At 42.3% G+C, this 14,617-nt stretch overlaps 1 protein-coding gene across 5 annotated transcripts in view; it reads right to left on the minus strand.

Moving 5' to 3' along the window:
* SGIP1 (SH3GL interacting endocytic adaptor 1) overlaps positions 1–14,617 on the minus strand; it is a 280,603-nt gene that overhangs the window by 23,185 nt on the left and 242,801 nt on the right. For all 5 annotated transcript variants that reach the window (XM_074265714.1, XM_074265713.1, XM_074265712.1 and 2 more), the window contains one exon: positions 6,283–6,394. In XM_074265714.1, the coding sequence (XP_074121815.1) occupies positions 6,283–6,394 (112 nt within the window). The remainder of the gene's footprint in view (positions 1–6,282; positions 6,395–14,617) is intronic.

The raw sequence follows: 14,617 nt of genomic DNA on the forward strand, positions 1-14,617 counted from the left end.
ATTAGAGCTGCCTCCACCGAAAAGGAGACCTTGGATTTTAGTCCCCAGCATGGTGCTGTTAATAACATCAATGATATCTGGCATTTATGATATACATATAGATATGTATATATACACACAAAAATCTATATATCACAAAAGTCTCCTCCACTACTATGTAAATTCTTTCTTTGTTTTCAGCACCAAGAATCCAACTGAGAACATGGTCACCGAAGTAGAAGGAGGCTGGTCCAGATGCTGAAAAGGGCAATGATTCAGAATAAGTTTGGCTGATGTGTGTGGACATCCAGTCAGGAAAGAAGGGAAGGATCACAACAGCTGTGTTTGAAGTCACTTTCCCTTGGGACCAGCCTTCTGCCACTTCCTCATGACCCATGAGACCGTCGATTTCTCTCTGCGATGGGCTACAGAGCAATTCACCCACGGTGTTTAGATGGGAATCATGTCAGAAAGATTCTGGTGCAGAAGATGAATGTAATCAGGCCTCTAATGAAAGGCTGCTCTTCTTGAGTTAGTGAGCAGCCCCGGCCTTTTACCATCATTCCTTATCCCTCCTGCTAGAACTATGCTGCAAGTCACGTATGAGGGGCAGTATGGTATAAGAGTAAAGGCACTGGATCTGGGTTCAAATCCTCCATTGACCACTTGCTAACTACTGACTAGGAGAATTAGGAGAATCCCTGTAAGCTTTAAGCCCACCCTTCACAGTTTGTAGCTAATGGAGAAGTGATTTGTTCCAAGTTACATAAATGTTAAATGTCACCTGAATCAGTCTCTGAGAAACAGCCACTCGGAGAAAAGTACTTGGGGAGAAAACACCAGTTCTGAGAGGACCAGAGAAAGCAGCTCCTCAGAGGAAAAAGACTTCCTGGAGGCAAAAAGTGACTAAATATGTCAATTCCCAACAACTACCATAAACCATCCAAATGAATTTGGCAAAACTTAAGTCGTCTTTTGATCAAGTCTGAATATAGATGTGTCACAGCTATGTAATATGTCTCTATCGTGTCTATATATGTCTATGTATGTGTGCACATGTGATGTCCATAGTCAGGAAACCATGGTAACGCCAACTTTTTGGTGTAGATACATTTGAGATGTGACTGACAGAAATCTGAACGCTGGTTTCTCTCACCCTAAGTAGAGAGAGTTGCTTGACACAAGAAAAGTCAGTTTTGTAACTTTGTCCTCTGAAGCCGCAGGCTGGGGACAGAACCAGAAAGGACCAAAGAAACAAGAGAATGAAAGAAATCACAGAGCTTGTCCCCCTGGTTCTTGAAGAGAGACAATGTCTGCTCAGCCCAGCGGGGAAGATGGCTTATAGAGCAGCGGGCCAATGGAGAGCTGAGAAGAGAGCTCGGCTCCCTGATGATCTGGGCTCTGCGCTTGCTGTTGGGAACTGAGCTGACTAGAGGGGAAAAAACTGGGAGCTGAATGGAGGGAGAAGGGTACTTTGTTGCTTCATAGTGGTTGAGGAAAATGAGAAACTCGTCTACTTTGCTGTTTCTGCCATTACTATAGACTTTGCCATTCCTGCCATTAGTATAGACAGATAGACAAGCTTATATGTAGTTTCAGTAATGGCAAAGTAGGGGAATGATTTTTTTGGTGATGAGTTGGATGAAATGGCCATGAAGGACCCTTGTCTATCAATTTTATCAACATCTTAATCAGATTGAAAATACTGTGATTTTGAGATTTCCAAATGCTTACCCAAGCCTTGCTTGTGGATTCCCAGCGAGGGAGAACCCCCGGCCTCCCGAGGCAGCCCATTAGATTTGGGGACAGCTCTTTTTATCAAGAAATTTTTCCTGACATCAAACCTAAGTTTTCTTTTTTGCAAGTTGGACAGGTACAATTTTTTTTTACTTCAAATGAGCTCGCAGAGGTTGAATATCCCCATATAAGATATGGATGAAACTGAAGCTCAAAGCCAGTTGCTATTTCAGGCAGTTCAAATGTGGGAGCTGTCGGAGGATGCCGGCTTTTCGTTTTATCAAAACCTGTATATTTATCTGTCTCAAACAGCCACGAAGCTTTGAAGATTAAAGAGCAAAGTCAATAGGCTGAGAAGCAAATGTTGTTTCTCAAATACCTTTTCAGGCTGGGGATCAAATACAGATATTATACATAGAGGTTTGACATTTATGGATAATCTGTGTAGATTAGGCTGCAACACTGAAGGCATCATTCATGCTGGGTGCCCAGGGGAATCTTAAAACTGAAGCCAGACGTTAGACACTCAAGGCTTCAGAAGAAAGAGAAAATATGTAATGATGGGCCACATAACAAGAATTACCAAAAGTATATAGAGGCCTCAATCGTAATTATACATAATCAGTAAAATTCAAACAAACAACATGGCTAAAAGAGAAGTTGTCCGTCATTTTAGATTCTTTGGGACTTTCTTGGAGAGATATTGGAGTGGCTTCCCATTTCCATCTCCAGCTCATTTTATAGATGAGGAAACTGAGGCAAATGGAGATAAGTGACTTGCCCAGAATGACACAGCTAGTGTCTGAGGCTGGATTTGAACTAAGGAAGATAAGCTTTTCTGATTCTGGGGCCAATACCCTGTATACTATGGCACTATCTAACAGCCCCAAAACAGACAGACTCCACAAATAAATTTCAGACTCTCCACTAAGCAAATGAAGAGAATGATGTTTTCGTGTGTGTGTGTGTGTGTGTGTGTGTGTGTGTGTGTATGAGAGAGAGAGAGACAGAGAGAGACAGAGAGATAGAGAGAGACAGAGAGACAGAGACAGAGAGAGAGACAGAGAGATAGAGAGAGAGACAGAGACAGAGAGAGACAGAGAGACAGAGAGAGAGACAGAGAGAGAGAGAGAAGAGACAGAGAGAGACAGAGAGAGAGAGACAGAGAGAGAGACAGAGAGATAGAGAGAGAGACAGAGACAGAGAGAGACAGAGAGACAGAGAGACAGAGAGAGAGACAGAGAGAGAGAGAGAGAAGAGACAGAGAGAGACAGAGAGAGAGAGACAGAGAGAGAGACAGAGAGAGAGACAGAGAGAGAGAGACAAAGAGAGACAGAGAGAGAGAGAGACAGAGACAGAGAGAGAGACAGAAACACACAGAGAGAGACAGAGAGAGAGATAGAGAGAGACAGAGAGAGAGAGACAGAAACACACAGAGAGAGAGAGAGAGAGAGAGAGAGAGAGAGAGAGAGAGAGAGACAGAGAGAGAGACAGAGAGAGAGAGACAAAGAGAGACAGAGAGAGAGAGATAGAGAGAGACAGAGAGAGAGACAGAGACACACAGAGAGAGACAGAGAGAGACAGAGACAGAGACAGAGACAGAGAGAGACAGAGAGAAACAAAGACAGAGAGAGAGAGAGAGAGAGAGAGAGAGAGAGAGAGAGAGAGAGAGACAGAGAGAGAGACAGAGAGAGACAGAGAGAGACAGAGAGAGAGAGAAGGAGAGAGGGGGGGAGGGGATGGAGGAGGGAGGGAGCAGAGATGAACAAACAAAACCCAAACTGCATCCCTTCCTCCCTCCACACACACTTGTGTGCCAGGAAAATTCACTGCCTAGGATGTCATTAAGTCCACAGCTGTAACCTAGGCTCGCCTGGCAGTGCATTTTTCCTGCTAGGATTTTTAATTGCATTGCAGATTAAACCCACACTATTCTGAAAACAAATACATTTGTGATGCTGGGCACAATATCTCATTTCTGATATGAGGGAAACAAATTCATGGGAGAAAGCAGCACCTTGGGACCCATTGGGTTGGGTAATGGTGCATTTTTAGCAACCTAACTGTTAATGCTTTCCTTGCTCCTTAAGAGACCTGGGATACTGGACCTGGAGAGGAGATAACTTGGGCTGGGGTGGGGGCAGGGGGGTCATAATTGCCCTCTTCAAGCATTTGAAGGGAAAACCAGGGAGAAGGATTAGAGTTGCTTTGCTTATCCCTTGAGGGCAAAACTTATTGATGTTTCTTCACTCTTGGTCTCTTGTAATCCTCACAGAAGACCAATGGGGATCAGGAGGGTGATGCCTTGATTTTCTACCGAAATGGATTTAAAGGAGTCAGAGTTGCACAAAGTCATCATTCTGATGGACAAAGAGGTAGGATGATGTGTAGAAAGGACACTGAATTTGAGAATATCGAAGCGGGGAGAAGGGAAGAAATATTAATTAAGCACCTACTACATGATTATTTTATAAATGTCATCTCATTTGATGGTTGGAATCTTGACTTTGCCATGATTTCTTGGGGAATGATGGGAAGGCATTTAACGTTTGCCCTTCTGGAAAACCCCTAAATTCCCTTTCAGTTTGAGCTCATGCTTTAACCAAATTAATTCATAAACAAATGCGCTGTGCTCTGCAAACTATAAGGCCTATACAAATGCTGACTGCTGTTATTGCTATTTTATTTATGATCCTTTGACTTTATGAGGCTTCTAAGGTGCAAAGGAGCATGTCAAGAAATAAACACCCCAACTTTCTAACCATTGGAATTGTCCCAAAGTGTCCTGGGCTTCTTGAGAGCCTTGGAGATTTTTAGGTAGACTGGATGGAGGATTGAGGTTAAGAGGATTCTTATTTTATTTATTTTATTATCTTTATTCAGATAACCAATTGGATTAGACATTCGAAATAATGATATCAAAATCTTAGAAGACAGATGTGACAATGAAGATTATGTTCTTTGTTTAACCGTGCACAGAACATGGACCTCATCAAGGGATCTGTCAAACAGGGAGGGCAATGCTTCTAGCTGGTATGGCTGTCAGGGGAGATGTTTCAGCCAGAATCAAGGAGTCCTTCCTTTTAAGAAGGATGCTCTGCAGATGTAAGCTTATCAATGATAGGGGGAGAGTTCTATGGAACTCTGGAAGGCAGAGCTACCATCCACATCGATCTCCTTCTTCCATTACTGTCACTTGTGGCTTCTCCACTCCCAGTTCCTCATGACAATATACTGGAGTTATATGAGGAATGGGTAGAGTAATAGCCCCTAAGGCAGGAGATGTGGGTTCAAATGCTACCCTCTGACACATACTAGCTTGTGTGACCATGGGCAAATCATGAAGCCTATCTGGGTCTCAGTTTCCTTACTTGTAAAACATTAAAACATTGTTGGACTCAATAATTCTTTCTAGCTCTAAGACATATCACAGAGACCAAAAGTATTTTTTGTTTTGAAAATAAAATGCTATTAAATTTTTTTAAATGTGTGACCTCGGGCAAGTCACTTAACTCCAATTGCCTCAGCAAAAAAAAAAATAAATTAAAAAAGCAATGTCTTTGTTCATCATGAAATCCCCTGACCTTGAAATGCAGATTAAAACAACTTGGAGGTACCATCTTACACCTCTCATTTTGACTAACACAGTAGGAAAAGATAAAGATAAATGTTGGAGGGGATGAGGTAAAACTGGGACACTAATACATTGTTGGTGGAGTTGTGAAATGATCTAACTGTGCTGGAGAGCAATTTGGAACTATGCCCAAAGGGCTACCAAACTGTGCCTGCCCTTTAATTCAGCTTTGTCTCTACTGGGTCTGGATCCCAAAAAGATCAGAAAAAAGGGGAAACACATGTGCAAAAATGTTTATAGCAGCCCTTCTAGTAGTGGTGAGGAACTAAAAGTTGAGTGGGTCCCCATCAGTTGGAGAATGGCTAAGTTATGGACTATGAATGTTAGGGAATTTTATTGTTCTATAAGAAATAATCAGCAGGAGGATTTCAGAGAGACCTGCGGAGACTTACAGGAATTTATGCCGAGTGAAATGAGCAGAACCAGGAAAATACTGTACATAGCAATAGCAAGTTTGGGCAATGATCAACTATGACAGACTTGGTTCTTCTCTATGGTTCAGTGATCCATTCTGATCACCATAAACTTTGAATAGAAAACACCATCCACGTCCAAAGAAAGAACCATGAGGATTGTAAATTAACATATGCTATATTCACTTTTTTTTTTACTTTTTCTTCTGTCTTTTTTTCTCCTGTTTTTTCTCTTTTATTTTAATTTTTCTCTCCCAGCATGATCCATAAGGAAATATGCAAAAGAAAGAAATGTATAAGTATAACCAAAAGATGTTTTTACATGTAACTGGAGAAAGTAAAACGTTTTTTAAAATCCTCTCACCTTTGCTAGCTAAGCCACCTATTATTTGACTAATAAGATTTTTTTGGAGCTGGCTGTCAGGAATGCCATATAAACATCCAAAGTTAAAAAACAGGGGCCATGCAATCCTCCCGAATAGAGCTGACTTAGTCAGGATAGGTAAGTTTGGAGCTTACTTGCTGGGGTCCGCTCCTTTGAAATAAGCATTGACCGTTTCCGTGAACGCTGCTGCCACAGGGAGGGTGTCCTGAGCTCCCATTGTCAGAGGGCTGGGTCCCCGAGAAGAGCCTGAAAAAGATGGGAAACTTTCACTCACTGTGAGTGCAGAAAACATGTACCAAAGGTTAGGCTAAAACACTGACTTAGGAGAGAAATATGCAAATTTGCTAAATATTTGACTGTAAGGGTAGGAACTCCCAGCATGGAAATGCCTTCACCACCACAGATCACAAACCATTTATGATTTAGAGTCCCAGAAGTTTGTTTGAGAGACCGAGGGCTATATATCCATTAAGTGTCAAAGGTGGATTTGAACTCAGGTTTCCCTGGAGTCAAGTCTTGCACTCTATCTATTATGTCACATTGTCTATTTAAGTAAAGAAATACACACTAAAAAATCAAGCACTTTTTTGAGAAGGAATGGGGAGAAAGCAGGTCTAAGAATCATGAATTCATCTTCAGCGCAGGCTTGAATATTTAAAAATACTTGGCTTTTTTCCAGATGAATGTAATTTCAGTATTTCAAGTGTGTGCTTTAGAAGTGCACTAAAAATACTAATCGTGATCAGACTTTCCATGCCCTTCCAATAAGATGGTAACTGCTCGAGACGTTGCACAACACAGAATCACTTCTAAGTAAAAGGTTCCTTTTCCCTTGGGAATTACTTCTCCAAACATGCTTCTTGACTTCATTATTTTGTTTTTTGTTTTGGGAAGGGCGAACGATATCTTATGATGTGGTACTTTTTCTAGGTAACTTCAAGGTCAAAAGAAACTAAATGACTCATGTCTGGTGAGTTGGGATTTGTTACCGGACGTGGTGGCAATCTCTTGTGATCCCTGCCGCTGAGGCTGCTGGGCCACTTGATCTTGGGAGTTCTGGCAGGGGGTTAAACCAACTGGATTTCCAGGCCAATGTGGGGTATACCAACAACAGGGAACCCTCAGGCTGCCAGAGCAATAGAAAATGGACTCGGGTTGAAATAGAGCAGTTTAAAGGATCTGTACTGATCGACATTGGGATTGAATCTGTGAGGAATAGATGCACTTCCAGCCTGGGTGAGAGAAGGGCCCTGAATCTCAAAAATCAACCCAAAGAAACTCAGATCTGCCCATTCAAAAGCACACACAATGAAATTAAGGATCTTTCGCATAGAGGGCACACATACCATTCACACAAACATGTGGCAATAGTCAGTGGCAAATATGCCTGGGAATCAGTCATAGTTTCTTCATGGTTAGGCCGCTCTGAGGGCTTCCTCGTACTCTGCTGTGCCAGCAGAGAGCAAACTTTGGTTGTTTTGAACAAAATGGAGATTATTTAAAGGACAAATTTGGTAATAGACAGGATTGGTTGTCCATGGACTCCAAGAGGCTCATTTAACACCAGAAAGATGGTCATCAGAGGGTAGTTTTCTTGCCCTCCATACTAACCCAAGAAAAAAGTGTGAAAAAAGGAAATATTTTTATTCTTATTTGGTTCCCTTCCAACTTATACAGTGAATGGAGCAGAACAGTAGGAAAAGGGTGTTAATGAAATATATTCCCTTTTGTTTGAATTCCTCATCTTTTTGCATTTTATGATTCCGCCATGTTGGATAATCATATTCCCATCTCCTATTCCTATGTCTTTGCCTCCACCATCTTTCATGCATGGAAATTATCCCCCTGTCTATCTCTCTCTCTTAACCTTTCTTCAGGATGTGACCACAAATGCTGCCTTGTGCAGGAGGATTTTTTTCAGAACTCTACCTTATTATGCCTTCTCCTCTATGGTTATCTTCCACCTACTATGTATGTGTTTTGCATGTTTCATATATATATATGAATAAATAATATATATATATATATTTGAATGCAATCTCTTTGAGGGCAGAGAATTAAAAAAAACACAAAACTTTTCTATGTATCTCTAACACCCAGCACATTGCAGATGTTTGATACATGTTTGTTGATTGATTAAAATCTTAATTTTTAGATTGTGTGTGGACATCTGACTGTTCATATTCTCACCGTAAAGTCTTTTATCCAATTATAAATGAAGTAACCTTACAGCAGGCATGTTCTCTGACCTTTCCAGACAGTTTTAGGCTCACAGGGCCATAGTTAGTGAGCTGGAAGGGATCTCAGATACTGTCTAATCCAACCTCTTCAATTTACAGATGAGGAAACTGAGGCCCAAAGATGGTCAAAGCCCTGTTTAGAATCATAGAGTTACATTTTTGTTATTCAAAGAGGGACTTGTTTATTTAAAAAGGAGACAGTGAACTGCTCTTTTGGAAAATAGCTCTGAATTTTATTTTCTTCTCTCCAGAACTATTAAATGCTTGAAAAAAGAATCATAGAGTTAGTAAGAATCTGAGTGAGGTCCTCTTCTGGCCATTTTTCTTGTGTCTATCATGAAAGATAAATAAGAGTTCTTTTTTTTCTCCTGAGGCAATTGGGGCTAAGTGACTCACCCAAGGTCACACAGTTAGGAAATGTTAAGTATCTGAGACCAGATTTGAACTCAGGTTTTCCCAACTTCAGGGCTCTATCCACTGCACCACCTGGCTGCTCAATAAATAATAATTCTTTAAAGAACTTGGCCCACTGGCCCAAAGTCGACATAATCTTTGACAGTTGGTGGTTTTATTATGGAAATGAGCCATGGGGAAAGATGGCAAAAATCTTGAGGAAAAATATGGTTTCAGGTCAAGAAGGGAAGCTTATGAAGTTCAAAGTTTATGACTTACAACTGCACACCACCACCACATGAATACTTTCTCCATGGACAGAGTCAGAAGCCCTTAGATATGGTGGACATTGAATGGTGTCATCAAAAGGAAGCTGCCTATATTTTAACAGACAGAATACAGCTAGTTGGTTATGTAGTTGGCCTGTTAACTGTAGAGATCAAAGTCATCCACACATAAGAATGATAGAGTCTCAGAGGGAGAGAGGACCTCAGAGGTGTTTCTCTGCAATATTGCCAACACATGGTCACTCACCCCGAAGCCCTGAAGGCTACTACTTTTAGCACCTATTCCACTTTGGGGCAGCTTTAACCATTGAAAAGATTTCCCTGCACTGAGCTTAATTTTCTCCTCTACATCTTCCATCTCTTTCGCCTTTCTGGAGCCAAACAAAAAAACAACCATCTCTTGCTTTTGCTACGTGACATCCCTTCAAATGCTTGAAGACAGAAATCCTGTGCTGCTCTCCCCCCAGCACCAACTTTCCCGGGTTTTCTCCTTTCTAAGATCCTTTCCCATCCAGGCCTTCATATGCCACACTTAGTTCTCTCACTGCCCTGCTTGTTTTTCTTTAGGCAAACTTAACTTTTCAATTTTCTTCCATTATGGTGCACCTCAAAGCGATTAAAGAACTGGCCAAGGTCACAGAGTAGTAACTGGCCCATTCCAAATCCACCAATCTGTTCAATATTCCATGAGATAATATGATGGGGATGTCCCTCTCTTATTCTTTCTACAGATGTGCCCAGAACCGAACACATGACTCCAAGAGTGGTCCAAGCAGGAAAGAAGTCAGTGGGACGGCTGCCTTTCTTGTTTTGGAGATCACTCTTTTGCTGAGAAAGCCTACATTCACATGGGATGTTTTGATTGTCAGTCACTGTTGACTCTTAGATTGCAGTCCTTAAAGTCCTTAAAGAGTCCTTACAGAGAGTCATGGAACTAATTTTTTTAGTCACGCCTTCCTGCTTCAATTCTGTAACTATATAAGATTTTTGAATCTCATTGAAGGACATTATATTTATTTGAATTATATTAAGTAGCTATGGTGCTTTCTTGACATCTATGAAATATAAAAAGATACCCCAAATGACCATTAGCCCAATAGATGTGCCCACTGTAGATGAGTGATGGAAAACTACAGATAAGAATCACTGTGGATGAGAAGTCAATGATGGGTTGCAATCTGTACCAGTGGAGGGATTAGCCACACTGATAAACTCACAGATCATAAGTCCACTGAATCATGCTACAGAGGGGGAAGAGACTTTAAAAGTCATCAGCTCAACCTCACCCATTTACAGATGAAGAAAGTCAATGTGTTTAAGTGACTGGCACACTTAATATAAGTAGTAATGGCAGAGCTGGGATTTGAATTCAGTGATCCGGCCCAAGCCCAGGATTCTTGCTGCCTCTCAAGGACTCTTGAAGCTGCACTCTTGCCTGCTCACATGAGCTCAGTATTCTGGTCTAATGAGACTTCTGGGAAGTCTGACCTTGTTATCCATTGTATCCAACTATTCCTTCTGGCTTTGTGTCTCCTAGAAATCATATACATTTGCCAATTGCACCTTGATCACTGATCTGAATGTTAAATAACATGGGGGAAGAAAAGACCCCAGGGGAGATAGTAGGATAAAGATGAGAAGACAATGATCCATATAACTATAGGCTCCACCTGTTGAATAAGTTGTCAGCTGAAAAAAAGGAGGTGGGAGAAAAATTGCCATTATATAGAGCTGTATAAATGATGCAAAGTGATTATCCCAATGAGAAAGTCAAAAGAGCCTGAGCTGACTTATGCTTAAACATCTTAAACAATGAATAGAGATGGCAGCCAAGTAGATTGGAGTCAAGTTCATGTGTAAATCATCAGAGACTAAAATAACAGGAAATGAAAAGCAATTTTATCCTCTTCTCCCTCCTCCCCCAAAAGTAGATGATGAAAATAATTTCTTAGAAAGCTCAGACTGAGATCCAACTCAGCAGAGACATCCTGAGAGTAAATGCAGGGGAAACCGCAGAGAGATCCAGTGAGTCAATCTTCTCACAGATTTTTTAGAACAGCAATCTGCTTACTGAGAGAGACCGTGATCTTATTGTCCAGTAAGAGGTGTGGAAGAGTGGGAAAAGCACTAGCTTTGGGCTGCTCTTGTGACCAGATTCTGCCAATGACGTGTGTTCCTTGAATGATCTTGGCAAATTATTTTATGTCCCTGGTCTTCGGTTTCCCCATCTGCTAAATGAGCACGTTGGACGAGTAAACCTCTCATTGTTCATTCAGCCACATCCAACTCTTTGTGACCCCATGCACTATACTGCCCACGGGGTTTCTCTTGGCAAAGATGCTGAAGTGGTTCCTTCTCAGATTAATTACAGATTAATACAAGCAGGTCAGATGACTTCCTTGGGGCCACACAGCTAGCTGGTAACTGACTGAGGACAGATTTGAATTCAGGTCTTTCTGCTCCAGGGCCAGCACTCAACCACTGAACCATCAGACTGCTTCTAGTATCTCCCTGCATGTCTGTATCTATATATGAAGCTAAATAAAGTGGCAGAGGGATTTAAGAAGATGAAACTGGAGGGAGCTGTCCAGCCATCCTGGAAAGCAATTTGGAGTGAGGGCTCCTGAAAATGAGTATACGGACAGCCAGCTTTGACCTGGGAAAGCCATTGTGGGCTCCTACCCCAAAGATATGGCTGCTATCCAGAGATCTAGAGTAGTTCTTTTTGTGTAGAGTCAAAGAACTAGAAACTGAGGGGGTGGGAAGTGGCTATTGATTGGACAATGGCTGAACACGAAAAAGCTAGTTGTAGAGGGATTTAGAGACCTCTATAAGCTCATAGAGAGCAAAGTAAGAAGAACGAGATGATAACACCAGTTTATATGGTGACACTAATATTAGGAAGACAAATGGTTAGGGAAGGTTAGAGAGATGATCGATGCAATGACCAAGTATGATTCAGAGTCATCCTGAGGTGAGCTACGCACCTCCTGATGGGTGACGGGCTCAGATGTGGGACGAGACACAACGGGCTTGGATGGGAGCAAAGTCGAAAATTTCCTTTTTTCTTTTTGGCTTGGCCAGACCTATCGTTACAGAGTTTATTTGTTTCTCCAATGAGGGATGGAAGAGAGATGCTTGTTAAATATAACAGAACTAGGATAATTTAAAAAAGGAATTCTGTTTTGGAGAGGACAGAAGCCATTCAGGGATTGATTTGCAAGATGCTTTCAAACAAAGGATGTTCCAAAAGAAAAGGTTATAGAGTGCAAAAGATATATGAAAATAGGGGGGGGCTAGGTGGTACAGTGTAAAGGGCTAGAACTGAGCAGATGCACTTGGATAATGGAGCACGTGAGACTCATTGCCAATTGGACAATTCTCTATTAACATGTTTGAAGGATGACAAAGGAGGGGAAGTGACATGACTGGGTGGAGGAGGAGGAGGAAATTGAGGCATTCTCCTGGCGGTGGAGAGAGAGGAAGGAGATGTGGAGATTGCTAGATCTAATTCCCTGACTGCAACTGCAAAGACCAAGAATAAAGACTTTTGATTATCCTGACTCCGGCTGATTCTGGGAAGACGGGTTCCAACAGTAGAGTGGTTAGAGCACTAACCCTGAAGTCAGGAGGACCCGAGTTCAAATCTGGTCTCAGACACTTAAGGCTTCCTAGCTGTGTGACCCTGGGCAAGTCACTTAACCCCAATTGCCCCAGCAAAAAAAAAAAAAAAAAAAAAAAAATTATAATATATGCCTCCTGACTTCAGGGCTGGTGGATAGAGCACCATCTATCCACTGTGCAACCTAGCTGTCCCCATGTATTATAATCTTTTACAAAAGAAATAGCCCCTCTATGCTTTCAGCAGTGAGGTCATTGGGGACGCCCATCATAAGTGCAAAGGAAAAGGATGCTTTTGAAGCAGTGAGGGTCTTTGAATGTTCCCATTTATACTAATTGCATGGCAGGAGGAAGGGGAAAAGAGCACCCATTTATTAAGTGCCTTCTATGTGCCAGGCCCTGTGCTAGCACTTTATAAATGTTATTTTGTTTGAGCCTCAGCACAACCCTGGGACCCAGATGCTGTTATTTCCCAATTTTAAAGTTAAATCTCACCCTCCATCTTGTTGATCATGTGGCCTGGCAATGTGGGCTGTCTGAAGAGGTGAGAAGAGGGGGAGGGGACTTCAGGGAGGGAATTGTCCTGATAGATGGAAAGATAGGTGGCCTGCCCGCCTCCAAATGGGCATTTCGGTCACTGTGTAGGGAGACACTCTGCTCCGCTCTGGAGCACACCTTCTTCCTTACCAGCGAGTAAGAGGGAGCCCCATGTGGTCCATTATTGTCGGCATCAGCAGGACCTGCTGAGCTGTGTGGCTTCCCTATTCTCCTCATCACAAGCCCTAGCTTTCATGTAAAAGGAACAGCTTTACTTTTGTCTATGCAATTTGAAGTATCAACAAGAAGACAGGGTTTTTTCTTTTCTTCCTTCCTTCTCTTTTCCTTTTTTCTTCCCTTTTCCTTTCTGTCTTTTTCTTTCTTTCTTCTTCCATCCCTCTTTCTATCCTTCCTTCTTTTTTCTATTTTTCCTTCCTTTCTTCCTCCTTTCTCTGTCTCTGTCTCTGTCTCTGTCTCTCTGTCTCTCTCTCTCTCTCTCTGTCTCTCTCTCTCTCTCTCTCTCTCTCTCTCTCTCTCTCTCTCTCTCTCTCTCTCTGTGTCTCTCTGTGTCTCTGTCTCTCTCTCTGTCTATCTCTCTGTCTCTGTCTCTCAGTCTCTCTGTCTCTCTCTCTCTCTCTGTCTCTGTCTCTCTCTCTGTCTCTCTCTCTCTGTCTCTCTGTGTCTCTGTCTCTCTCTGTCTATCTCTCTGTCTCTGTCTCTCAGTCTCTCTATCTCTGTCTCTCTCTGTCTCAGTCTCTGTCTCTTTCTGTCTCTGCTTCTCTGTCTCTGTCTCTCTCTCTCTCTGTGTCTCTGTCTCTGTCTCTCTCTTTTTCTATCTCTCTCTGTCTATCTCTCTGTCTCTGTCTCTCACTTTCTTCTTTTGTCCTTCGTTCACCTACAAGCTGGCAGCCGACTACTGCACTTATACATAAGACCAGCCTTGCAACGGCTAATGAACATGACCTGAGGCGAGGGGTTACTGTGTAGGTGGGAGGCATGTGAGGTGCCAGATGGAAGGAGCAGGGCAGAGAATAAGATTCAAGTGCCATCTGCCACAGAAACCATAATATCCACAAAAGACTAGAAAAGCCTCAGGTTACACGGAAGGAGAGTGAAGAAATTTCAAGCCCCAAAAGGCTTGAAATGGAAATGGCCTCGGAGAAAGAGAATGGGGTCAGGTTTGTGGACCTTGCCCAAGTGGCAAAGAAGCTGGAGCCATAGAATTGTTCCCAGAAGAGATCTTAGCGATCACAAATCACAGAATCTGAGGATCGGAAAGAAGCTTGGCCGTCGTGGACACACAGAAAGAGGATTTTGGCTTCAATATCATGGACAAGTAGCCCGCCACCGCTGCGGGGAACGTTCCAGAAAAGTAGGAACCCGGCAGCTCT

This window comes from Sminthopsis crassicaudata, chromosome 4 (genome assembly GCF_048593235.1).
Source record: "Sminthopsis crassicaudata isolate SCR6 chromosome 4, ASM4859323v1, whole genome shotgun sequence".
In the NCBI taxonomy this organism is placed as follows: domain Eukaryota; kingdom Metazoa; phylum Chordata; class Mammalia; order Dasyuromorphia; family Dasyuridae; genus Sminthopsis; species Sminthopsis crassicaudata.